This window comes from Micropterus salmoides, unplaced genomic scaffold (assembly GCF_014851395.1).
Source record: "Micropterus salmoides isolate LMB-PRFRI ecotype aquatic unplaced genomic scaffold, ASM1485139v1 Ms_hic_scaffold_16, whole genome shotgun sequence".
Taxonomy (NCBI): domain Eukaryota; kingdom Metazoa; phylum Chordata; class Actinopteri; order Centrarchiformes; family Centrarchidae; genus Micropterus; species Micropterus salmoides.
Genome location: NW_024040707.1, coordinates 3,851,984 through 3,879,367, shown reverse-complemented (window position 1 = coordinate 3,879,367; position 27,384 = coordinate 3,851,984). Strand labels below are relative to the sequence as shown.

Here is a 27,384-nt window from a genome sequence, read left to right as displayed (position 1 = left end):
TATATTTATTTCTATCATTGCTGTTCTAAATGTTAACCTGTTTAAGCCCCACCTCCATGGCTGCAGATTTACAGTTCTGTGTTTTCACATTGTGCTGTGCCATAAAGACAACAACATGAGGCCATTACCTTATGTGCTGAGCTGTTGGTGTCATGCTTCACCGTGATTGGCTCAGCTTTGTCAGAGGATGAGATGATGTGATTGGCTGAGCGTGTATTTGTTTTTCACCACACCATCTGCACTGTATTCACCTTCACCCAGACCTTTTCTGCACTTTGCGCTTGCGGCACATACATGAACCAAAACAGCAGGTGGAGATGCCCACACAGTCTGTGCGCCCGAGAGCTGCTGCTCTGCACTTGTTGCCGTGCTCATGTGATTAAAATAGTGCTCTATGTCTGTTTTCCAAAATATCAAGCAAGTGTATTATAGTTAATAAAATAATGAAACTAGGTGTGAAAAAATAAATACAAACGAGGCTTGTGAAAATGTATTGTGTGTTTTCAAATCTAACTAAAATAAACTAAAATTTAGACTAAGTATCTTTAGCTTTTGTCTTTGTCAATTAATTTAATAGGCCCTACATAAGCCTAGTATTTCAGGTGGATATGAAATCTATCTTCAAATTTCTTAGCTGTTCCTGACGAAAGCGGCCCAAAGACTAAAACTTATTTATCCTGCTAAAAAATAAACTAAAACTAAGCATTTAAAAAAAAACAAAAAACATACAAACTAGTAAAGTCACTTTAAAAATTAATTAAAACTTAACTGATGCTGTGACATATTTCTATTGTTACATTATTGAAAATGAGTGTTATTTCCCGTCACTATGACCTCAACAGGTCACATGTTAAGCTGGATATGAAATGAAGGTGGAGGAGTTAAGATAGGAAGACACAGTGTGTCAGACAGCGCACACACTTTTACACACACAAACACACACTGAGATCCTTACAGGCCCTTGGGGATGCATTCCAGGGTGAGGCTTTGTCCCCTGAGGGCCAGCACAGAGGTGTGGATGTCAGTGGGACGGAAGAAGTGGGGTTTTCTACCACGAACGACATCATTACCTGGAGTGAGAGAGAGTGGGTGAGAGAAAGAGAGAGAGAGCATATGAAATCAATACACTCTAAACAAATGAAATCATTGTGATAGTGCACATGATCTTTTCCCCCCTTGCTACAGAATCTTGTAAAATAGTGAATTTTCTTATGGATTTTAGATCAAATGGAAGGATTAATGGTTTGTTGATTGCAGTACACAGAGAGGTGTTTCTGTTATTTAGCCTAATCTCACTCACAACTTACACTGCACTGTAATTTCTACTGTCCTGTTTTATCCTATTTTATTTTCTATTTCATCTTTTTTAAATTTGTATTTTAATGTCTTTTTTTATTTCCCTATAATGCTTTTATGTTTTACGTAAAGCACTTTGATTTGCCTCGTTGCTGATATACAAATAAACTTGCCTTGTCTTCCTATTAAACCAGCACCTGAGTATGACCTCATTAGGCAGAACTGGGGAATTGTGTGATGATGTCATCAGGGTTATCTCGACTTACAGTTCTTAACAGAAAACCTACGTTTCACAGTGGAGGTGGTTTTTTTTTACAGAAGTGGGCTTTTAGTAAGGGTTGGTGGTTAGGGGTTGCATTATGGGAAATGCAAGTATGAAAGTGTGTGTATTTGTGTGCACTCACTGGGCGTGACAATGAGTCTGACCGCAGTCTCAGGGAGAATAGTCCTGGCTGCTGTGTACTGGGCATGGCAGATGTAGTCGTCTCTGCTGTCAGTCACTAGAAGATTAGAAAAGTACAAGTTCCCATCCAGGCCGACCATCACTCTGTCACTCTGCTTGATGTGCACCATCCCTGAGGTGAACGAGACACAACCAGGAAAGTTAAGGTACAACTGTAGGCGGGAGGGGGGAAAGAAATTGTAAAAGTTGTTGCAACTGGAAGACTCTGTCATGTAATATATAGTGACTGTGAGCATTGTGGTGCAAAAACACTCTTAGTATCCTAAATGTGCACCAGTGAAACAAAAGCTTTGCTTATGTTTGTGTTTATGGCATCAAGTTGGAGGAACTTAGTGCACTGCTGTATTGACTTTCTCATTCAAGTTAAACAAAACTGACAACTCGAAAGGCACTACTTCATTAGACAGGTAGAGAGAGAGAGAGAGAAAGAGAGAAGGTAGGACAAGAAAAGGAAAATATAAAGAGCCCAGAAAAATCAGCTGACAGTACTGCATTCATTAGTTTGAGTGGAAATGCTCTGCAATGCAGCGTAGCGATGCAAATCCCTCCAACACGGCCCTCAGCTGGAATGACAGATGCGGAGTAACTCCCACAAAGCTGCTCAGATTTTAGAGACTTACAGAGACAGACAAGCAGTAAAACAGGAAGACTGGACAGCCAATATACACAAAGTGTCCGCCTGTCTGTCACACGGAATGGCAGCTAATACACTGGACAGAAAACATGAAGCCAAAATGAAAAACAGACTCACTCTTGTCCATCCAGTGGATGAGTGGAGGAGTGGAGCTTTCTGGAGGGTTGCAGGACAGGATGATGCTGTCTCCCTCTGAAGCTCTTTTATGTATTTTTTGTTGTTTTAGAAGAACTGGTTGAGCTGAAACACAAAGAAACAGATTATTAGTTAAGAACTTTATATACTTCAACATACATCATCAACATGTTTCTGATGAGATGTTATACTGTCCCACTCTTCCTGTTGATTCAGTAAAGAAAGACAGAAAAGTCTGGATTACATTCTGCTCTTTAAATAACAGTGCTATCTATTATCTCTCTGTCACATTTGCAGTATTTTCTTTTGTTCAGGAGCTAAATAATGCAACAAGATGCTGCAGCAAGCTTGCAGTCAGTCAGTGTTCCTGTCCTCACAGTTTTTTGTTTCAATTTTAGCAGAGGTTGTTACCATTAAACTGACTTTACCAACAATGGCAAGATTTCTCATAATCAAAAGGGGAATGAAATGAGAGATGCATAGAAAACACAGCTTATTTACATCGTTATGTGACTGTTCACCCTTTGTTATTTCACATCCTGATGGTTATTGTGCTTTAAAGCAGATTTGTTGATATGGCAAACTAGCATACAGTTTCATATTTACAAATCCAGCAGACTCTCTTTTAGATCTGATTTGGTCTCTACCAGCTCCTGAGAGAAATATCTGGCTCTTTATCTTCTAAATGCTTCACTATGTTCACCAGCTGGTTTCTAACTTTCTGTCTGCTGTTTTCGTAGCACACATTTGGTTTATCAGAGATTTTTTAATGTAAGCAGCAGCCTGCTCCGGCTGGATAACTAAAATAATAATTTTCCATCGGTAATATAAAGATCAGTTCGGCTGTAAAGTAATCTGTCTAAATATATTATGCGTTCACAAGTGGGAAGCCAGTGAGGGATCTTCTGCACTACAAACCTCTGGAAAAACATTTTTAGTACACGGTGATTGTAAATGTTTCCAGCAACAGCAATGGCAGTTCGCAAAATAGCAGCAATAACCATAATCACAAAATTTCCTGCTTGTGCATACATTTCAAACAATTTAGCAATAAACAAACTATGATTGAAATTGCTTTTTATGCTTTCTGTCCTAATGGTAGTATAACAAAAAATATATGCTGATACTATTTAAAATACTGTACTATAAATACAACAAAACTATAATCACATTTAGTTTCCTTCCTAATACTTTATGATGAATAAAAAAGTTTTGTGTCCTCTGAATGACAAAATAGGTTGTATGTCAATGCCTCCCAAAACGACACAGATGAGTATTTCCTGTACCAGTCCAGCAACAGGTGACCGGACCGTAACTACATTATATGAGTCATGTTAACCTCCCACGGTTAATGTTGAAATGGTTGCAGTTTGGTTAGGTTTAGGAAAACATTGTGGTTTGGGTTAAAGTAAGTACACTGCATAAGTCAGGTGACACAAATCTCATGACTTAAGTCACTTAAATCACGTGACTTCACTCACGGGACAAAAGTCAGTAATGCTCTTTAAATTAAAACTCATTTAGGCCTACTCGGCTTCACATGAGTCTCCTGTGTGAAAGCCCTGGGTCTGACCCATCTCGGCATTTATAATACATCACCTGACTTCCGTCTTAGCTCTGTCAAAAAGCCACTAGTGGTCACAGGCCCATTAAAAGTAAATATGCAGTAAATTAACATCTTTCAACAAACAACCTATATTGTTGTTTTACTGGGGAGGACAGGCTGTTTTAGGACAATATTGTGATTAACAAAATAGATGTCAAAAACATGGAGATGGAGAGATGAAGCTACTTTTTCAGCCCTGAATCCTGAGTAGTGCAAACAGCTTCCTTCCCATTTTGTCTACAGCCCCAACAACCTCCACCATTAAAGAGGTAGCCAGTATAATGCCTGAGAGGTTAAATCCAGGGCAAAGGAAGTCTGGTAAAGAGTCTGTTTTTTTTCTGTGAGCGCACAGTGATAACTAAAGGAGACTCAGATGGGCATATCAACATTTTTTAACGAAGTATTCCCGCTGGACGTTATGCCGCTGTAAATGCAGTCGATACGTCCCATCTTTTTTTTTTTTATGCTCAGGTTAGGTGACACAATAATTTCCCAGCACCATCTCCTGCTCAATAACCTCATGCACCCTCCCGGCCGAGTGACGTCACTGCTCTGTCTCCAGGAAATGGTTGCCACAGTAACAAGAGATGAGAGAGCAGAACAGGTGGCCCGAGTCAACCTCACTGAGTCATTCAAATGTGTGTGTGTTTGTGTGTGGAGGATAGATAGACAGAGAGGGATTTGTGCCTTACTGTACATCATACATCACATTTCATTCATGTAACTGTGAACTGTCTATGAATCAGCACGAGTGAAGATCACTTTAGATATACAGTACTCTGTGTGTTTGTGTGTATACAGTATGTGTGTGTGTGTGTGTGTGCGAGAGACTCACGCTCCACTATGACCTGTATGGTTTGTGTCATGGCGGTCCCCAGGATGTTGGAGGCGTAGCAGCGGTAGTAGCCTTCATACGTTTCGAGGGGCTCATCGTCTTCGGCTCGCAACGTCCCGGATTCTTTACGCTCCACCCCGAACGGCTCCCCGTCCTTCACCCAGCGGAAACTACAGAGAAAAAGGGGACGATACCTTAGTTTTCATGGCAAAAAAAACAAAGCAATACATGTGTAGACTTGGTGACGTGTGGCACTGAAAAAGGAAGCACTTAATATTCTATATTTTTCTTAGCGTCAACAAACTCCATGAAAAAGACCACAACCGACAATGTGTTAGTCTGTCTCTCAGTACTTTCTGACTTCCTGTCTATGGCTCTCAGATCCAAGCTCATTGGTTCCTGCAGAAGACCTAAATATTAACAAAAACTCACAAATATATTGTTTTGTAGTTTTAATCAAACAAATTGGAGGAAATGAGACTGTGGGCCTCCCCTCAGAAAAAGCTTGGTATAAGCTGCCCCTCCCTTAGTTTACTTATATGATCATATAGACAGACATAATCAAGCCAGGACAACCTATTATTGATGTTTGACCACGCAGACAACACCAAATACATAATGAAGGCCTGTCTTATAGCATTTATCAAAATCTGGGAATGTGGGAAAAACTGTAAAATACCCCAAAAGTACGATATCTATTTAACCAAATCACTCACATTTAGGCTATTGTACATCTCCTTTTGATAATTAATGTAAGATTTTTTCACACGAAACAGTTTGGAGACCCCTAAACTAATAAGCTTAAATTTGGGAAAGAGAAAAGCAGGGCATGAGGTGAGAGGATAGAGGAGAAGAGAGAGTGAGCAGGGAGGAGTGGGAGAGAAGGAGGGAGGGAGGGAAATACAAAGGAAAAATGGAGAGATGATTTGGTTATTGCTGTGATTTTATTAGAAGAACATTTATCGCCATGCCAACAGAAAGACCGGAGGGAGGAAGTGGACAAACAGTTTTTTCCATTATATTTATCAACTCTGTTTTATATATATATATACACCCAGAAACGCACACACACACACACACACACACACACACACGGTAAATGACACACAGGTCTAGCTGCTGTACGTACATGGGTCTCGGGTTACCAGTGGCCTCACAGGGCAGATTGATGTCCTCTCGAGAAAAGGCTGTGGAGGATATCGGCATCTCCGTCAGCACCGGAGGCTCTGACACTGACACACACACACACACACACACACACACACACACACACACACACACACACAGTAATGAAATACTTGTTGGATGTACAGATATATGTGCAGTAATTAATACAGAGTTTAGGCAAGAAAATACAGGAGTACATTCTCCTATATTTGGAGACATCCATGATCTACAGGGGTGATGTGCCACCACAGCCCTGTCAGGTGAGCTCAAGTACTCCTTCATCAGCACCACCTGTCATGTTCCAAATATTAAACACTATTAGTTTGCATTTATATTAATACTATTTGGAGTGACAGAAGCATAGTGTTACAACCATTTATCAAACACTTTTAGTGAACTAATTAAACTGTTTATGCATTATTGTTGACTATTTATTTCAACCATTCAATGATATATTTTAGCTAAACCGTTTATCCTTTATCATCCAGGTCACCTGTTTATTCATTATTTTTAGCTAATGCTTAAAAATTTTAACCTTCAAACCTTTTTGGAACTTCTTTAACCATTTAAATAATTTCACCTTTTAATTTTAGAAAGTATTATGACAATTTGTCCGTTACGCTTAGCTCACTGTTTAGTTTCAGTAACTTTTTGTGCATCCATTATTTTTAACTAGCTAGTTAAGAATTAACTGAGACTAGGCTACCTGAAGTAACCAGCTGTAAGTCTGAGCTTGATTTGTCATGACTAGTTTTCTCCATCTCTTGAACTTTGCTGGGTTTATTAGACGGTTGTAAGGGAGGCTAAAAAATGCATAGCAAATGTTTAATTTCATAATAACAAGTTGTTCAAAGTGTATAAAAACTGTTGCAGCTAGCTTGCAGTCTGCAGCTTGTTAAAGCAATAACTCAACACTGTGGGAAAGTTATCATTTTCATCTGATTCACTTTCTTGCCAAGATTTAGATGAGAAGATTGATACCACTCTCACGTCTGCCTGCCTTCCATTCAATTTGAAGCCAGGGGCCAGCAGTTTAGCTTGACCACATGACCTCCTGAAAAAGCAGAACTTTTTGTTTTAACTTATCGATTCGTGTACAGATTAAACAAATAAATTAAGACTTGTTACGTTATGAGCTTTAGAGATCCTGGTAGGAGTTAAGGAGCTAAATGATTCCCCCGTTCCCAGTCTGTATGCTAAGCTAAGCTAACTGGTCTAGCCCTAGCTTCATATTTAGTATACAGATATTAGAAAGGTATTAATCTTCTCATCTAATTCTCTGCAAGAAAGCACATACGTATATTTCCCAAAATGTCAAATTCTTCCTTTAATTTGTGGGTTAAATGAATATTTCATTAAACCCATCATGAAATTTTAAATGGAAAAACAAAAAAATGCACGAGATCAGCACTTAAATAAGATCCTTTTTAATTTTGGAGAAGTAGGCATTTTGGAGAAATGTCATTATTTCATTTTGACATCAGTGACTTATTTTTAACTTGGATGGTCTACCTGTCTGTGTGGGCAGAGACAACCTCTGCCGTGAGTGTCTAAACTTTGAGACGCTGCAGCTATTTTCTGCAAAAGTTTCCCATCTGACACATAAAATCAAGAAATGTGTTGGTGTACCGGTCTTCACTGTCTGCTCTGTGTGACTTCAGGGCAGCAGGGGCGGATGATGGAGGACAAACAGTCAGCGATAACAGCAGAAACAATAGGACAAAGTGACACGAGCGGTCGAGAGCCATCGCACACTTCTTCATTGTCACAACAAGGAAAGTCACTTACTGTTTTGCCCTTTATCTGTTTGTCCGCACGAAAGCAAGGAAAAGAAAGCAGAAAGGAAATTTTAGACAAAGGCAAATGTTTTAAATGCTGTAGACGCACACACACAGATATGAGTTAAAGATGCTGATGTTGATGAGAGATTTTAAACAGAGATTGATCAGAGCTGGAGCATATTTAGTCACTGACTTGATTATAAACAACGCTGACATTATAATGACTCGGTTTCCTGTCTCAGACATGCTGGCGTCCCTGATCAATTTACATCTTTCCAGTCTGTGTCTCCTTCCCTACCCTTCCCTCCCTCTATCTTTCTCCTCTTTACTCTGTCTTCACCTTCCTTGTTCCCTCTCTTCAGCGCTCCCAGTCTTTCATTTCCATCCTCATCTACTCTGGATCTTCTTCTCTCTGCCACACCCAGAGGTCACTGGCTGAAGGTCACCCTGAACCCGATTCCTCCTCTCGTCCCCTCCTTCCTCTCCTCTGGGGACCATCGTAGCAAAACCTGCTGACCTTTGAACTTAACCTCAGGGACCAGAGGTCAATCTAAACCTGATTGAGTGGGTAAGTGTGTTTGTGCTTGCGCTTATGTGAATGTGTTTAAATGTTAAGTTTCTCTTTGTTAAAAACAGGTGCAAACATTTTGTCTTTGTGTGTTTTTAAGATTTGTCACAAGGCTATTTCAAACAAAGACCAGAGCAAACAGACAAATGAACCAGACAAGAAAAGGATATGTAAGAAGAAAAAAGAAGTAAGACCAAAAGTCATTTCCTGTTTACTTTCATTTTAGCGAGTTATGAAAAGAACCTTGTTGACACTTTCTTGTCATGTCTGCCCCGGCGACAGAATGTACTTGATTAAACAGCATCACAATCATCATGTTTGGTGTGACCAACAAAAATGCAAGCATCAAAGAGCTCTCGTTTTGAAGCAAGGACATTCTGCCCGATTGGTACTGTGCAACTCTCAGCAGAGGTGAGAAGGAACTGAAATGACTCATTTGTTAACTTTGTACATCATCAGCTAGAGAAAAAACAACATACATAAATCTGACATATGACAAAATATGTGAACTCTATACAGTGAATACGCTTGTCTCACGCATCTGTGCTATGAGGTAAAAACATAAGTCACCAAAATCATATACACTCATCAGACTGCATCCAGAAGACATTGAAACTTGTTTAAAAAAACAGTCCTAATAAATGACATTCTGAATTAAACGCTTTGTTTTTTCTGGAGCTGATGATGAGGCAGCTAACGAGTGAGCCACCTCGCTTCCTTCTGATGTTTTTTGAGAGTTGCACATGCACATCACGACCTTCTTTGGTGACAGCAAAGGTGCTCAGCACAGCGAGCCCGTGACCCCGAAGACGACATGATAATAACGGTAAGTGTTAGCGAAAGCGTAAAAGCAAAATCAAATCAAACTATACATTTACCAGCAGGTACATTGATTTGTTGCTAGTTTGTTTGTGACTTTTAGCAAGCATTTCGTTACCTGATTGCCAGAACTTGCTAACATTAGTCTCTCTCTGTCTTGTGGCCCTGGTGCCCTGGCATGTGGTTTTGCCCCTCAAATTATGAAATTCCAGGCCTGCATGTGGTCTACTTTTATTTTTCTCACAAATATCTTGTGTGTGATAATGTATGCAGACTTTTAAAAGCAGTCAGCGCTTTCAAACTGCACTCCAAGTTGATTTTAACACAAAGCTGAAATGAATAGAAAACAGTGAACGGGGGAACGCACTTCACATCTCTTTATTAACAATGAGGGATGTTTACGGTGGAGGAGTACTCACAGTTTGGGGGGATGTGAATGGCTCCCTTAGCAAGAAGAGGCATGGACGAGAGGAAGGACAGAGGGAGGAGGAGGATCAGGGGGAGGGCGGGGGAGCATGGCCCCCTATAGCCCGTCCACCGACGCTGTGACACACACATCTTTCAATGTCCCATGAAAAGTGACGCAAGACACCCACACACTCATCAACACATAAAAAAAACGCACACCCTCCTTATGCACCCAACCAGACACACACTCCAGGGACCGGCCAGACCCTCTGGAGAAAGGTGACGAGTAAACAACAGCGTTTTAAGTTGTGTGTGTGTTGCTTTCACAGCCCAAAGTGAAGCTCTGAATGATGCGATCCCTTCTCCGGCTGTGGAGGGAGAGAAAGGGAAGAAGAGGGGAGAGGAGGAGGGAGGATTGACCCCGAGAACAAAGGAGGGATAAGGAGGGGAGGAAGGGAGGGCGCACAAGACAGGGGGAGAGAGAGAGAGAGAGAGAGAAAAAGACATCATTAATTTCATCAAACATAAGTCATCCCAGAACAAGACAAATATTAATCTATTCCAAAGGAGAGATTTTAATTAATTTGACCTACAAATAAAAAATGCACAATTAACTCCAGGGCATGTGAGTGTGTGCGATGTTGAACATTAATCTTAATATTTAAACACAGTTTGGAATCGAAATATTTCTGTAATACACAAATATTTCAGACAGTGGATGCCTGTGTGTGTGTGTGTGTGTGAAAGACGAAGGCATTAGGTCACCCTGATAAAGACAGAAGATCAGATCAAAGCAGCAGGAAACATCATCTCAGCTAATGACATTACAAAGAGAGATTGTGTGTGTGTGTGTGTGTTTAGTCACATCGACCGCTTTTCCATTCATCTAAACATCTTCTCTTTTGTCCCTGGCTGCTGACTGAACATTGACCCGTGACAGCAGGAGTGTCGGGGCTGGGGGTGAAAGCAGACACAGATGGATCAGGCTTTCCCCCTTTGTTCCTTCATATCGCCGTCTCGCCATGCAGGGCCAAAACCTCACAACTCCAAGTTTGGTCATTTTCTTGTTTTTACTTGAAGTGGGGGATTACACGCCCCTCCGTGGGTTGATTTTAAAGCTTGCAAAATCCTTTCAGAATCCGCACCATTCACTCCTAAAAACAACTGACTGGCACTTCAAAGCCCTTGATGTCAGGCTGAGGCTCCATTTATGGGAATACGTACATGAAATTAAACAAGAATGAAATAAAGTCAAGGAGATCCCTCTGATGAACGAACTGGCACAGACGGAGTCTACAAATTCAAAACAGAGTTCCTTATCTTTTTCTTACCTCCAAGAAATTACGTTTATTTACTGCAAACTTTCTTTGCCAGTCACATTTTGCACTTGGTGCAAATGGGGAATTTTATTTTGTTCCCTTGCAATGTTTTTTTCTAGTAAAGGATGTGCTGCTTGTCAGCTAGTGTTAGTTGTGGAGAGGTGTTAAGGGTGGATAGTTGGCGTATAAAGTGCAGGAAAATGCAAAAATGTAGAGTAACAGTAGCACAGAGTCAGGAAACTGACTCATCTATCAACTACATAAAGTAAGCTAATATTAGCAACCATACTGGCCACACAGGACCAAGTAAGGCTGTACAGCAGCAATACCTGTACCGGAGTGTCCTGAACTGAGCCAGGGTTCATTTCAGTTCTCATGAATTCAACTTTTTGTTTACAAGAAGAAGAATGCGAAAGGTTTCAATAAATGTCAACAAAGTAAACAAGTCCTGTCTCGTGCCTTAAGTCAGGTTTGACTTTTTAAGTATTCAACAAGACTACTTTCCCTAACCTTAAGTGTTCTGAGTGCCTAAACATATGTCTGCTCTGTGTGACCTCTGACCATCTGACTTCTGCAGCTCATCCAGAATGCAGCAGCCCGGCCGGTCTTCAACCTTCAACCATGTTCGCCACACTTAACAGCTTCTCCACACCCTGCACTGGCCACCGATGCTCCAATCAGATTCCAGTCACTGGTACTTCCTTGCTGTGCTTTGAATGGCTCTGGCCCAAATACATCCAGGACAAGGTAACATCATACTAGTCCATCTATTACTGCCAATCGGCTTGCTACTTTCTCCCTATGAGGGTGGCCCAGCTACTGCTTAACAAAAGCACGACTATTTGCCGTCCTGGCTCCACAATGGTGAAACAAGCTCTTCACTAACATCAGGGCAGCAGAAAACCTCCACATCTTTGGTAGCAGACTGAAAACTAATCTGCTCCAACTGCACCGTGGCCCATAAAAAACTTGTTTCTAAATGTAGCACCGCAAGCAATTCAGCATGTCTGATTAAGTTTTTCGGTTGTATCCACATGGGTGAAATCCACTTATTGTAAGTCGCTTTGGATAAAGGTGTCAGCTAAGGAAAAATAATGTAGGAATTTCCGCCGGCCCGGTTCAAACTGGTCGGACTGCACTGACACCAGTCTGACACGCTGGTTACTCAGAAAGAAGAACAGACAACAAGGGCAGAGGAGGTTACAGAAGGTGTCATAACTTATCAATCTCTGAATGTAACCGCCTGCAGTCCTTCTGCCTTAAAACACACACACACACACACACACACACACACACACACTAGGGGTGAGGGGCAAAGAGTGACAGCTGGCTAATGTAGACCCCCGCCTACATCTCATAATTACGCAACCTGTCCCCAGCACACGTCTCTCTATTTCACTTTCTCTCTCTCTCTTTCTCTAGCACACACTCACACACAGATAGACAGGAAACATACATGACCCCCATTTCAGCTCCTATTGTTACCAGGTCCTCACCAATCCAGTCTGCTGTTGTTGTCAATTATGATTCCTGACTCGCACACACACACACATCTGCACTGCTTCATGGTCACTTAATCACACACACACACACACACACCTGCCCCAGGCTCTTGGGGCTGCTGTTACCTGCCAGGCTTATTTACAAAATAAATGACCCAAACAGAACAGTGGGATATAAAGTGTGTGTGTGTGTGTGTGTGTGTGTGTGTGTGTGTGTGTGTGTGTGTGTGTGTGTGTGTGTGTGTGTGTGTGTGTGTTGGGCATTAACGAGGGGAAGATAACGACCAGCAGTAGGGGTTCCCCAGATGTAATGGGGGCAGACAGAAAACGTAACAGACATACAGAAAATAAATGATGGGTGGTGATGGAAATGTCCCGGCATGCTCCAGTTCCAGTAATAATATGGTGACAGTAAACACACCGATTCTGGTTTATGGTTTTAATTCATGCAGACTTCCTTTAATTTAAATATTAATGGAGGTCCTGCTGTGGCGCTGAGTTAAGGAGGGGGGAGGGCTCATTAATGTATTAAGTCTTAATCTAAAGATGCATGATGGCAGATTGTCTCCTTTTCACACATGGAGTGTAGCTGAGTCTTTATTGAGGTTGCAGCTTAGAGATACTTGACCTCTCCTGACAGAGAATCCTCTCACTGCGCACGCTGGCATCACAGCGCCAATGTTAGTGTCCCCGGCGCATGATGGCCTCTTGAATTCAATCAGACATGGATCCATTAGAAGAGGAAAGTCCATTTAGCATTTAGAGATGAATAAAGTGCAGCCTCACACACATGCATGGTAGAGATATTTAACAATACTGTACACATATTAAAGGTTCATGTTTTAACCCTTGTGTTCAATTGACAATGACTTTATTTACGCATTGTTTGTCCCATGTACACACCACAATGCTGCATGTCTAAACATCATAATAATAGCTGTAGAGCTGAGTTGATTAATCGATCCACAGAAAGTTCACTGGCAACAATTTTGATAATGGATTAATTGTTGAAGTATCAAAAGTTAAAAACAATGATTGCATTGAAAAGCATGTTTGCAAAATGACAACCTTTCTCCGGTTCCAGCTTCTCAAATGCAAGTTTTTAACTTTTCATCGGACAGAAGATTTTTTAAAGAAGTCACCTTGGACTGAACTTTCTTAGATCAAACAATAAATCTATTAATGGAGAAAATAACTTGCAGGACAACTGATAATAAAAATAATCAGAATCAGAATCAGAATCAGAAGAAGCTTTATTGCCAAGTAGTGTTTTACACATATGAGGAATTTGCTGTGGTGATAAGGTGCTACACGTAGACAAACATACAGTCAACATAAATAAATGTAGAAAAATATAAATTTGGAATGGAAGAACAAGGTTGTAGATAATCATTTATAGACGGTCACTATTGTTACAGGATGATGTTTAATGCTTTATGTCACAACAGACCTAAACCTAAACCCTGAACTTACTGACGTGAGCAAGAGTGACTTTTACTTCTCATGAATACAAATTTTCATTTTTAAGAACAGAGTCTTATGTCTTCTTTCAAAAGTAACATAGGGGAAAAACAGCAAAATTAACTTTTATTTTGCTTTAAATGTTTTTCAACTGCAGAATATTATCCTATGTAGTCATATTACTCATAATATAAAACACAAATCAGTTAGTCAGTTAAACCACAGAGAAGTTTACCTCAAATGCTTTTTGATTTGAAACAGATTTGGTATTTGGGAGGTGTAGTGCTGTCATTACCAACCATTGTCATACTGTAGAGCATTAATATTTTAAAGCAGCTCCAAACAGAATATCTCATTTTCTCCAGCAGACCTCTGAAAAATGTTGTATGTCAATGTTTATAAGCAAATTAGGAAAAGTCATGAAGTTTCAAGCTGATGAATCGGCGCTATTAAAGACAGCCAGTGGTCTCCAGGACCCCAAACAGTTTCGACCCCGCAGGCAGCCATATTTCCGTTCTGTACCACTTAACATTAAACATACTGTACCAACCCCTACCCCCCACTCCAGAGTCCTGAGCTGTCCCACAGAACCTGAGGGCTTTGGAGGGCGGGCAGGTGGACCAGCCAGTCCACTGGGAGGCCAGTGGGGAGGTGTGGGAGGAGGGGAGGCAGAGCGGGTGCAGGTGGGACAGTCTATTGGGAGGCCTGAGGCGGGACGGGGGATCAGGGGGGCGGAGACCTCAAAGTGAGGGTGGGGGGTGGGGGTGCAGGTAGACGGATAGTGCGCGACAGAGCGAGAAATTAATTCATTGATAGATTCCGATCTGCAGGAAAGAATTGGGAAGTGTGGATGGGGAGATTAAGCAAAGGCAAGGAGGAGAGGGAGGATATACTTCCCCCCCAGCGCACACGCAGATTCACACACAATGGGACACATGAAGATGAAGAAAGAAAGAGCTATTTCCAGTTTGTCCCTCCCAGTTGGCTGTGTGACCTAAATTCACCTAAATTCATTATTCATTATATACCTCACATTTAGTACTCCACACACACACACACACACACACATGCACATAAATGCTGACCATGCTACAGCCTGAAGCAAAGAGGCGGGGTGAGCCACCTATAGGTGATTTCATCTAAGTCTGTAGATCACACTGCTGATGTCCTTCACATCAGGCCTCATGAATATGTGATAGAGCTGTCATTTTTATAAAGCACCGCTGAGTTAAACATGTCTGTGTGTGTGAATGGGAGGGAGATTGTGTGTGTGTGTGAAGAACCCTTACATAGTACCGATTTAGAAAAGCAAATGTGTTTTGAATATCCACTCGTAGCATATACAATACCTGCTTGCAGAAATTAATAACATTGTGTTTATGATTATGTTTACTTGGTTAAGGTTGAAGAAAGATCATGATCTTGGTTAAATATTGAAAAGCAATCAGCAGTGGCTTGACACCCGAGACATGACACTGTTTACTGCATTTGTTCTGATCTGTTCCTAACCTCAACCACAGGAATAGGGTTTTGTTCTGTGTGCAGCTGTGATGGCTCAATCACTGTCAAGCATAAAGAATTATTTAGTATTATTAAAATTGGGGGATTTTATGAGAGACAGTTTAAACAACAACAACTATGTCCCATAATGCAACTCAATAGCTGCTTATGAAAGAAATGTAATTTCTTGTGAAGGATCAATAAAGTATATATCTATCTGTTGAAAAAAATGTCCTAGGCTGAACAGAGATGACCCTGGTGACCTCACTATGACACTATGACATCATTCTTAGACTTAGGCTCCTTTAAATGCCCCTTTAAAGTTCTGGCAACAAACGAACTGAAACTGGACACTGCATTCAGTTTGTTGTCACCACGGCTTTTGTTTATTTGGATGCCTGCTGCAGCTGGATATTTATTGCCCAATATGAGATGGGATTTCGACACATCCGTTTCTGAGCGTTCGGTCTTGTAACAGCCAAGTATGTTTCTGGTAAAGGGACTTACTGCTTAGGCTTTCTCTGCCTGGTGAACACATGCTTCTGTGTATGCTCTACGTCCTAAGTATTGAATTTGTTGTCCGCATCTCTTGTTTTTTTTGGATGCCTGCTGCAGCTGGATGTTTCAATGCCCAGTATGAAATGGGATGTCAACATATCCTGTTCCGAGCACTCAGTCTTGAGACAACTAAGTGTGTTTCCGGTGAAAGGACACACTCGATTGTTCGCTGCTTTATTCCGGCGTGACACTCTGAACAAGTCACTCCTCTGATGTCATCATCATGTCGCCATCACCTCTACACTCAAAGAGCCAAGTGTCTTTGTGCCCATGTCTAACTAGAGTGGGAGTACCTGTAGAAGAGAGGGGATGAATAACTCAATAAACACGAGGAGCTTTCTGACCTTGAAACAAAGCACATCAACTGACAGGCCTCCAACCACCCACTGTAGTCTCCTCTCTTTCTTTGTTTTCTCTCTGTTTGTGTCTGTTCCTCCGTCATTACCTACTTTGCTGCCGTTCTGCTTGTGTGCAGCTTCTCTTACTGGCTCCACACCAGTGATATGTCTGTGAAACTGCTCAAGGCGAGGCTTAAACACGAAAACTGGCCTGTCTTATCAGCTGCAACCACAAAAGAAAGGCTGTAACAAGAAGAAGAGCATCCAACCCCCATTAGCTGAGACACTCTACATTTGCCTGAAAAATGTACTGGTGATGGGTGTAATCGCTGGCAGAGATGTTTTTGACTTTGGTCCAAACTGAACGTCTCAACATATATTTGATTTACCGCCATGACATTTAGTCCAGACAGAATGTTTCCCTCAGGATGAAGCCTACTGACTTTGTTGATCCTCTGACAGGATCAGCAAAGTCACGACGGTCTAGAAGTGTGTGCTGTTATCTACATAATTACATGATATTGAGTTTCCCCCCTCTCCATGACAGCTGGCTTTTTTCAATCGGCCTTCCAGTGTGGTTGTTCAGATCAACTATAAACACTTTTGAAACTTGAAATCTGATCAATCTTAACAATTTGCTTGGAATGAGTAAACACAGATAAAGAAAAAGACGGAGAAATTCGTAGTTAACATGAGCAGCAAGACCAAATAAGACAAAAAAAACAATTCTTTTCATTATTGGTTAACCTGCTGATTATTGTCTCCATTAATCAATCACACTTTTCCAAGTGACTTCAAGTATTTCAAGTAGCTTGTTTTGTCCGACCAACAGCTCCAAACCCAAAGATATTCAATTTACGATCGCACAAGGCAAAGCAAACAGAAAATCCTCACAACTGGGAATCTGAAATTAGAAATGTTAGTATTTGTACTTTAAAATAAAACTAATTAAAAGAAACGACAAATCATTTCCAGTGTAGAGAAATCAGCCTTTACCAGTGAGTCATTTCTCTCTATTTGCCTTTCAGATGGGATAGGGGGGAAGTCTTTACCCACTGGTCCCACAGCACAAACCAACGCCTTTCACATTCAAATCAGCTCTTATTGGCGTGACATTGTTTAGCCACCTCTGGATTAACCCCTCCTCCACCCACACACGCACACACCTCCGCAGACACAAAGCCAGTACTGCATGTTTGTTTCTAATTTGCGTTTCTCCACATGACAAACGAAGCGACTGCATAGGAGCGCATAAATCAGTCATTAGTGACGGTATGTTCATGGATAAACAGCGGCTCCCGCGCTGGGTGGCTTTCTGGCCCGGCTGGGGTCTTTTAAATTTAGCTGTGGGGCGAGTGGCACCAGCTGTGAAGGGCCACAGTGTAACGGAGCGCTCAGGGCGGTATATACAATACCCACGGCAATACATCTATCACTGCTTTCGCACAAAATAAACTCGGGCGGAGACAAGACAGCTATACAGTAATGCAACTATTAATGAATTCAATTGACAATAACAGTAGAAGATCTACAGGAAACAGGTCATATAAGAGAATGATCTTAGTTTAAAACGATGTAATCCTATTACCAGACAGTCACTGATTAAACTAATCTAATGATATCAACACAGCCTGGATTAAAACATGAAATCATCAACGTTATTAGTGGTGAACTCAGAATAATGCTGTCCAGCCTCGACCCAGCTTATTGAGCTAGTGGGAAGGTTTGCTGTACTCTCATGTCAATCAATACCTGACATGATCGTATATCACATGGCTGGGACGGGCCCAGTTAACCAACGCCATTAAAACACTGCCTCACTCACTCTGTTACTCCTTCTTCTCTTCTTTCATTTGCTTTTTCTGCTTTTACTCCAAGAGAGAAGTGAAAAAAAAAACAGAGTTGAGAGAGGAAGTGCCTCCGACACGTGCAGATCGATAATTATCTGCCGAGACACAGTTACTCTCATAAGCATAAATCCTAATATGTTGAAATTCTGTGTGTTGCTTCTAAATCTGATAATGTCTTTGCACAAAAGGAATCTACCATAAAACATAAATCTGTTCTTATTATTCAGGTGAAATCAGCTGTTGTAATTTTAAAAAAGAAGCCAGCCAACAAGTCCTATAAAATACAACACCACATAGACATTCAGTAATTTGTCTGTGCCTTTCAAAACTATTACACTGTTGAAAAATAAATCTGTTTATGAAGCGACAACACTGTGACACACTGTGATGCCGGCTGCACACTAGAGGATAATTGGGCCGATTGGCCCTACCATCATCTGTTCGGAACAGATTATCACCCAAATTGTCCTGTAGTGTGAGGGGTTTACAGACATAATCTTAAGGGCGCTGACTGGAACCAAAATCAGGGTGCCTCAAGTCAGAAACTTGCAACAGTCACTGAGAGCGAGCTGACTAGAAAGTGTCATTTGCCAGCGCTATAAAATGTATAAACCTGCTGATTCCCTCTTCTCAGCCTCGAGTTGGGCCACAGTTTGATTCTCTTTGGGGGTTTTTTGTGCAAAACATAGCAACATAGCAAACATTGTAATCAATAAGAATATTCTCTCTCTTTTAGGTCTGTGTTTGGTCTCCACCAACTCCTGAGTTAGCTGCTAAGTGCTGCACTGTTTTCACCAGCTAGTCTCTAACTGTGTCCGTGTGCTGTTTGGTGCTCGGAAGGTAATGTTCAGTGGGTTTCTCAAAGCCTTTTTGCTAAAAAACAGATGCCTGCTGCTGGAAACAACAGTGATGAGAACTATGAGAGTGAAGCAACATTTAAGTTGTAGGCCATGAAAGCAAAAGCTCATACAGCTGAAGGGAATGGCTGGTAATCACTACAAGTGACCCATTTAACATGCATGTACTTATTTGATCCATTATTAATATAAAGATATTCATTATAACAGTTTTTCACATATCTTTATATCTGTACATCTCTATTTCTATAAAATAATTTGATTGGGCAGTCTTGCTCCTTTTGAAAGCTGTAAAACGTTTTGAGGCCTGAGGCAATAATAGGCCAAAATAGAATGTTCCACTGAAATGTTCAGTTTTCATCACACACGCAGATAATCATCCACCTGCCTATTCTCTCCTGATCCCACCACATCCACCCACCCACGCACACCCACCACAACCCAGAGGCTCGTCTGGCGGAACCTTGTTCTTCACAGCTGCTGCCAATCCACTGAGAGCCGAGACTCCCAGCAGCTTCAGCAGCCACGCACATCACACCTAATCCCTGCTGGCAGGTAGAAGAAGTTACCCTGTGCTTTGATTTTGGCTCTTCACATAATAACCTCATCCTCTTGATCTTCAAGGTGTGGGGTCAGACCCGACGGCTGCTTTCCAGCTCGAGAGGATCGGCCGGAAAAAGGAGCAAACATTTTAGATCTGGAGTTTTTTTTTTTAGATTAATTGTTGAGCAAAGATTGACAGCTCAAAGCACAGCAAACTTTAGAAGCACATGACAACACGGAAAGAGACAAAACACAAGCAAACGAAGAAACAGTTTCAACAACAAACAAAAAAAGCTGCAAAGTGAGAAAACACAACTAAATACAGAAACACTGCAAGATGCACATCACAACTGAGCTGAGTTAAAAAAAAATTCAGACAGTATTGCAGATATTTGCTGTTAACCTAGCGTCAGCCTCTTGCTGATTACTAGCTTACCAATTCAAAGAATGGTACATGATATCTCAATCATGTAATCAGAGTGTTAAAACTTCAAAACAGCAGTAGCTCATTTCCATGATGTGAACGAAATGGTTTTAGAACTTGTTTCCTTCACTTTCTGTGCCACCTTTTCTTCTGTATTTGCAGCGTTTTGACAAATGGAAGTTTTCCTCATTTGCTTTTGTTTTATCTTGCATTGCATTGAGCTCTCAGGGCCACCGTACAAAGATGTTAAAAATGATACTTTAGTGAAAGTCTTCCTGGATGCACTTTCAAATCAGCGTCTGACATCACGTCTCTATGCCCTTTATCCAAAAAGCCACAACTCTATCTCCAAGTTACACCACTCCCAGGTGGGAGATCGCATTTCTCCATTTCCACTCAAGTCAGAGAGTCTCTCTCTCTCTTCATCTCCCGTTCTCCCCCCCACCCCCCCAACCCCCCGACCCTGAGATAACAGGAAGGAAGGTTTAAATTAAAAGGAGATTTGATGCTTATCACATTATTCAATCAGTCGGTGAAAATGTCAATTTGCATTGCATGTAAGTGTATGCATATGTGTGCAGCCAGTCTCTCTCTCTCTCTCCCATCCCTTTCCGTCTTTCCCCCATCACCATGGTAACCCCCTGACTCCAGCAGCACACAGCAATATTTCTCTCCCCCATCCCCCATGCTGCCCCTCCTTCTTTTCTCCCATCCCCCACTCCGTCCCTCCACACCTCTCCCTTTCTCTCCAGTGCCACTCCCTGCATCTCCTCGATTCACCTCTTCCTCTCTCTCTCTCTGAATCACACACACACACACACACACACATAAATGCACATACACACAATTTCTCTTGCTATTGTCTCCTCAGATTGACTCGACTGGTCTGCAGTGTGTCAAAGCACCCGTCTGGTTTTGGGAAAACATTATTTAATTTTTTTTACTTTTTGTGCAGTTTCTTAAAGCGAAGCGACACAAACACATCAATATCCCGCAGATACAAGGAGACAGATGGTCAGCTTGGGGAGAAGTTATGGTATCAGGGACTAACTGCAGGTTTGAGAAAACAAGATAAAATAAAACAAAAACAGAAACAGAAGGAGGGGAAATTATAGAGCGCATTTAATTAAGACTAAGAAATTTGTGGTTTTGCCCAAGAAAGGTTCTGCAGATACTCTACACTGTTATTATAACAGCAATTATTTTTTCTGAATTCATTAGTATAGTGCCACCCAAACAGCTGATCTTAGTTAACTAAGATAGATTTAAGTAAGTAAAATCATCTTCTTCATGTTTTTAAGAGTTAGAAATTGAGAAACAATGCATTCATTTTTGGCATCTTGATGTCTTGGTGCAAAATGATACACTGAATGTCATGAACCCAACCTTTATGCAAATAGCTTTCACTGTTGAATGACACTGGACACTGGTCACTGGTGATTCAGTTCAACTATATTAGACAAATATTTCATATTCACAAATATATCTGTAGTTTGGTTTCTCAATTAATTGAGCAGTTGTTTGTCTATAAAATAATGTAACTTCTTCATCTGTCTTGTTTTGTCTTATTAAAAGTGCAAAACCCAAAGATATTTCATTTACTATCATAGAAACCAACGAAAAGCAACAATTTCTCAAATTTGAGAAGCTGGAACCAGAGAATGTTTGATATTTTCTTTTATGAATAACCACTCACGCCTAATGACAATTTAGGGTTACCAATCAACCTAGTCCTCCACCTCCACATGTCTTTGGATGGTGGGAGGAAGCTGGAGCGAACCCACGCAGAACATGCAAACTCAACATAGAACGGCCGGGGAAACCTGGGTTTGAACCCACAACCTTCTTACTGTGAGGTGACAGTGCTAACCACTGACCAACTAATCAATTCATCTCTGCTGAATGAGCAAGATTTGCAAGACAAAACCCAGTTATTATTGCACATGGGACAGCATTGGGGTATTTCACAAAGATATGGATTAAAATTAGCTCCTGATCAAATTAATTAATAGAGTCCAGGTCTGTGAAAACACTCTGGTGGGTTGAGTCAGATGTATGTCATATTTCAGTCATCTGCTGCTCACTGTACAGATAATGTGCCCCATGTGGTTATTTGTCATCGGAGTGACTTATGATATTGTTGTTCAGATATTTGGCTGATAAAGTGCCCTCTGTGTTTGTCGTCACTTCATGAATGGACTCTTGTTATGACTCAACCACAGTGGCCAGAAAAACAGTCAGAAGTCACATATTTGCAGGAGGAAGTGTATGAGTGTGTGTGTGTGTGTGTGTGTGTGTTTGCACATGTGTGTGCACTGTACATGTTAAAGCCACTGAAGTTAGATTAGCTGTTTCTGAGGAGATTAAAACCCCAAACACAGAGGGGTTGTTAAGACCCTCCTACAGTCTCTAATCCGAACTAATGGATGCACCCCCAAACCCACCACACACACACACACACACACACAAACACACAACTCAACACGCACAAACAGGAACACACACACTGGAAAAGAAGGGTTGAAGGAAGGAGAAGACGTGCGGAAGAAGAGCAAGAAGAAGAAGAAGGGGGGAAATAGAGTAAGGGGCATTCCTCCCATTTCTCAACACAAAAGCCTCTTTCTGTGGAAGAGAAATGGAAAAAGCAAGGGGAAAAGAAAGAGAAAGAAAGAGAGGAAAGATGAGGGAGAAAGAGAGGGGAGGGAGCGGGGGCGTGAGAGAGATGGATGAAGATGGATGGGAACAAGCACAATGAGGAACATAGAGGAAGCCAGAATCAGAGATTGAGAGGAACAGAGAAAGAGCAAAAGTCAGACTAATCTCATTTTCTTGGCCCAGACTTCCCTCTGACCCGCAGTCCTGCAGTTCAAACCTTTTAGTCTGGCTCCAAACTGCCTCCTCAACCTTTCTCCTGGGACTTTTATTGACTTGATAGACTTGCCAGGACAACAGAAATTCATGTTGTCCTTTCGCTCCGCACACTATCGTACAAATCTGGATGCTACCAGGAAGGCAGACAGTCTGTCTGTTTGCAGTTTACCAGGTACAGTATGATGCTTAAACAGTCAGGCAGAAAACAAAGGCCAGACTGGGGCCCTATTTTTAGATGTTTTGGGGTTGTAATGACTAGTAAGTACTCGTGAAACTGACGTCCACAAGAAGTGCTTCAGACTGTTATTAAAGGTTTCTGACAACATCAAGGAAAGGATCCATTCGAGGGACTCCCGGTAACACCCTTTGTTTTTAACAGGAAACTGAAGTCTCGCTCAAGGACAATTCTCACTCTGAAATCTCGTGAGACGCGAAGTCTCGTAAGACGCGGCATTGCAGGAAGACGACACAAATGTGAGTCAGAGTTGGAGAGAGAAGTTTGTTTTTGTTGGAGTAATGTTAGGAAATAATGTCTTGCTATGAGTTCCACTATGTACAACTCACTCCACCGTCGTCTTCCTGCAGCAACTCGCCTCTCACCGAATTTCAGTTTCCAGCTAAAAACAAAGGGTGTCACCAGGAGTCCCTCGTAGGGAACCATTCCACGATGCTGTCCGACACCTGTTATAACAGTCTGAGCCTGTCGGTTGCAAAAAGAAGCACAATTGTCCCAAAGGAAGCTGCCGGCTGAAGCCATCCACTGCACGGATTCTGAAGCTTTTTTTTTGCCGAATAGTTATTTTGACCCTAAAATATGTAAACTAGTACAGATACAGGACAAAAATGGAAGCTGAGAAGACGCCTTACCTGATACCTACTTTTTGGGGACAGTAAAAAGTTTTTGATATTCATTTGCAGCCTGTTCTCATGCTCAGGCGTCACACATACATGCTTTGGAAAAAACGTGGCTACTGTACGCAAGACGTCTCAATAGCCACATCTCACAGAGCCCCCGAGGCAACTTACCCTAACCTTTACCGTCACAGAAGTTAGCGATTAAACCTAAGTCAGTAAATATATGCATGTCGACCTTTGTGTTTGTGTGTTGCTATTGCAAACTGCATTTTCTGTTCGACAATTAGATGATTTTTCTGCAAACCTCCATCCCTTAAATGCTCACAGGGCAGTATACAATGTAAAAAATAATAATTGCTCTTTGATTGAAAAGTTCACTTTGATTTAAAAGTGATAAAAAATTCACTGCAATGAATCAGCAAAAAACTCTGTACAGTAAAGCCCTTGCTACAATATTAATTATTTAAATATGACAAACACATGTGTTTTTCACTCAAGCATACTTCAGATAACTTTGAACCACAAAGTAGTACTATGTAGTAATATACTATTTGAAACATCTGGCTGCTGTGTTGCCTGCCCAGTTTTTCTAGAAGCTAAGCTGTAAGGGTTACATTAGAACAACATACCAGCCTGATCTTACATTTTACAGAACCATGCTCATGACACTAGGACCATTCTGCAATACCACACTACATTTAGCGGCAGAGGTCACACGCCTCTGGAGCAACGAGGGGTTAAGTGTCTTGCGGACAATGATGGATGGGTCACAGTGAGGGATTGAACCTGGGTCTCTCACACCAAAGGCAGGAATCTTATCCATTGCGCCATCACCACCCCTACTACTCATTAATTTTCAGTTTGTTTTTTTTAGTCTTTCAGTCTTTCAGCACACAATCATGGAGTTGCCCAATAATTATGCACATTAAAGACCTTTGTACAGGGTTCTCTCATCTGCCGGAGATATTATTGTTCAAAAAATGACTATTTCTTTTAAGCAGTAAATCTGCCTCCTTTATTATGCCATATTATTTGTCCTCTAGTCTGTCAGTCTGTGGGTTGTGAAATACAAAAGAGCGCTAATATAAAATCCCACCAGATGGTTTCAGTCATCTTGACTAATGCCAAGCATGAGAGGAAAAAAATTGGGCAGAAAAATCCTCCTACACCAGTCGATTGTAACTTTCCCTCCACCTCCTCATCCTCCTCTCAACTGTCTCATCCTATTCCCAGTCCAGACTTTCTTTTCATTTCTCGGTCTTCTTCCCCATCCTGCTCTTTTTGGAGTCATTCTCTTTTGGGTTAAATCTCTCCTCCTCCCCTGTTCAACCTTGCCTTTTAGCCCGTTTTTCATTCTTATATCTCCACCACTCGCTCTCTCCTGCTTTTCAACCTCCTCATCTTCTCCTTCAGTCTCTCCCCCTCTTCCTCCTCCTCCTCCTCCTCCTCTCAGGTTCTGGCCTAATTTGAGGTGATCCACTGCCAAAGCAATCGCAGTGAGAAAAACCCCACAATGCAAACGACAGAAGGGGAGATGTTTGTGTGGCTTAAATGACGTTGCCGCGAGTGAAAAGAGGAATTCAAGAGTAAACAGTCAAACAGAAACCTGCTGAAAAGTGCGAAAGGGGCCGACGCACCAGGGAGCGAAAGAGACAAAGTGGAATGAATCCTCTTTGTTGAACTTTATGAAAAGCATTTCATACATCAAAGTAAAGCTGTAAAGATTAGTCGATCAACAAGTAATCAGCAACTTTTTGATAATCGAATAATTGTTTTAGCAAAAATTCCTAAATATCCGGCTTCCAGCTTTTTAAAACAGATGATTTTATGCTTTTCTTACTAAACTGAATATCGTTATGGCTTTGACGCTTGTTACACAATTTTTTTGACATTTTACAGAGAAAACAATTATCGAATAATTGAGAAAATAATCTGCCGATGAATCAAAAATTAAAATTATTCTTAGTTGCATCAAATAATATGAGCTGGCAGGTGAGAAAGTCCTAGTCGCTGCCCTGTGGCGCTCCTCTCTAACTCCCTAACATAAGAAAACAAATTCAAAACAACAATCTCCTGTTCAGTCTTCAGCACCAGGGGATGAAGGGATAGTGGTGGTCAGTGTGAGAAGCCAGGATGCACATCGTGCTGCTTATGTCCAGGATTTTATTTGCAATGCAAGGATAAAAAAGCGACAAACTCGACCTGACAGACCTCTGCCCTGAACACTTGAAAAAAAGGAATCTGCAAACCAGTCGTGAATAATTAATTACTGTAATGTTCTATAGTGCATCATTTCATTTAATATTAATAAAAACATGCTGCAGGAGATGACATATCAGACATTAAAAAGCTGAATCAAGTCAGTCAGACACTCCCTAAAGGCTGATTTACCCAAAGCAGAGCCCGTTTGTCTACACGCGGCAAATCATGAATGGTCGTTTTATGTTTGATGTAGTGAAGTCCAAAAGGTGTAGAGAGTGAGAGCAGACATACACCCACACACGAATGTATCTACAGTGACACACACACACACACACACACATATATTTACAGTATTGATCTCAGTGCACAGTTGTTCATACCTGCCATCGTATTATGTAAGACATCATTGCCCCTCCGGCCCACTGACACACACACACACTTAGATATAGACACACACAGTCGTGCATGGAAACCCAGACACAAGCAGCGTGGTGGGATGCTATTGTGTTCCTCTTACCTCCGCAGGTGTTGGTCTCTCTCTCTCTCTCTCTGCTTTTCTTTTATCCTCCTTTCTCCTCGTCTGTCTCTCTTCTTCTCTCGGTCTCTGTCTTTATTTGCTCTCTCCTGTCTGTCGTGCCTTTTCTCGTGTCTTTTTTTGCACTGATGCTGCAGTGGTACATAAAACACACCCTTCTGAGCTCTGCCTCTCCTCCCTCCCTCCTTCCCTTCCTGCTGCTCTCTGATTGGCTGCTTCAATCAATGACATCAGCCTCTTTCATACATCCTCTCTCTCTCTCTCTCTATTCCCCTGGTACCTTCTGCCCCTCCCTTATTCTTTACCTCCATGCACCCCCCCCCCCCCCCCCTCTATTTTTACCTCTCTCCATCCCTCTGTGTCTCCTCTCTGTTCTGGTTTTCTAGTCTTACTGGCGGCCGGCTGGTTGGAAGAACATCAGTGAATAAAAACTACATTTAACCATCTGGTAAAAACGGTACAGCTCACTTTGAATTAATAATTTAAACTCAAATGTAGGACTTGTGTTTATTACTTCCAAAAAATCCTTTAAAAATGCACTTTGCCTGTCAGTTATTATTTTTATGCAATCATTTATGTGTCATGATGAGGAATGATGTTAAAATAATGTTGGAATTTGTTCATTCGTGATCATGATGTTCATACAAGATTTTAAACATTTTCCGATGTGATTTTCTTGCTTAATGATTTCATGCATGCATTTTTCATTTATCCAATAAAACCACAGCATTACAGTTAGTAAAAGTCTTTCATAATGGCCTTACAACATTGTAAATTGCATCTTGACAGTGTCGATGACGTTATGTCAGTGAAACAATACCACAGCATGAAAAAGTTAAAAGTTAAGTTAAAAGTTA

General features: G+C 41.3%; 1 protein-coding gene across 3 annotated transcripts in view; it reads right to left on the bottom strand.

Moving 5' to 3' along the window:
- LOC119905023 (neural cell adhesion molecule L1.1-like) overlaps nt 1–26,695 on the bottom strand; it is a 69,690-nt gene extending 42,995 nt beyond the window's left edge. For 2 of the 3 annotated variants that reach the window (XM_038721703.1, XM_038721704.1), the window contains exons 1-8: nt 26,510–26,695; nt 9,724–10,080; nt 7,925–7,939; nt 6,099–6,201; nt 4,970–5,139; nt 2,511–2,633; nt 1,701–1,871; nt 956–1,070 (exon numbers count right to left, since the gene is read on the bottom strand). In XM_038721703.1, coding sequence (XP_038577631.1) covers nt 956–1,070; nt 1,701–1,871; nt 2,511–2,633; nt 4,970–5,139; nt 6,099–6,201; nt 7,925–7,939; nt 9,724–9,862 — 836 coding nt within the window. In that variant the 5' untranslated portion in view covers nt 9,863–10,080; nt 26,510–26,695. The remainder of the gene's footprint in view (nt 1–955; nt 1,071–1,700; nt 1,872–2,510; nt 2,634–4,969; nt 5,140–6,098; nt 6,202–7,924; nt 7,940–9,723; nt 10,081–26,509) is intronic. The other variant, XM_038721705.1, reaches the window with a different exon arrangement.
- Nucleotides 26,696–27,384: the final 689 nt, after the last annotated feature.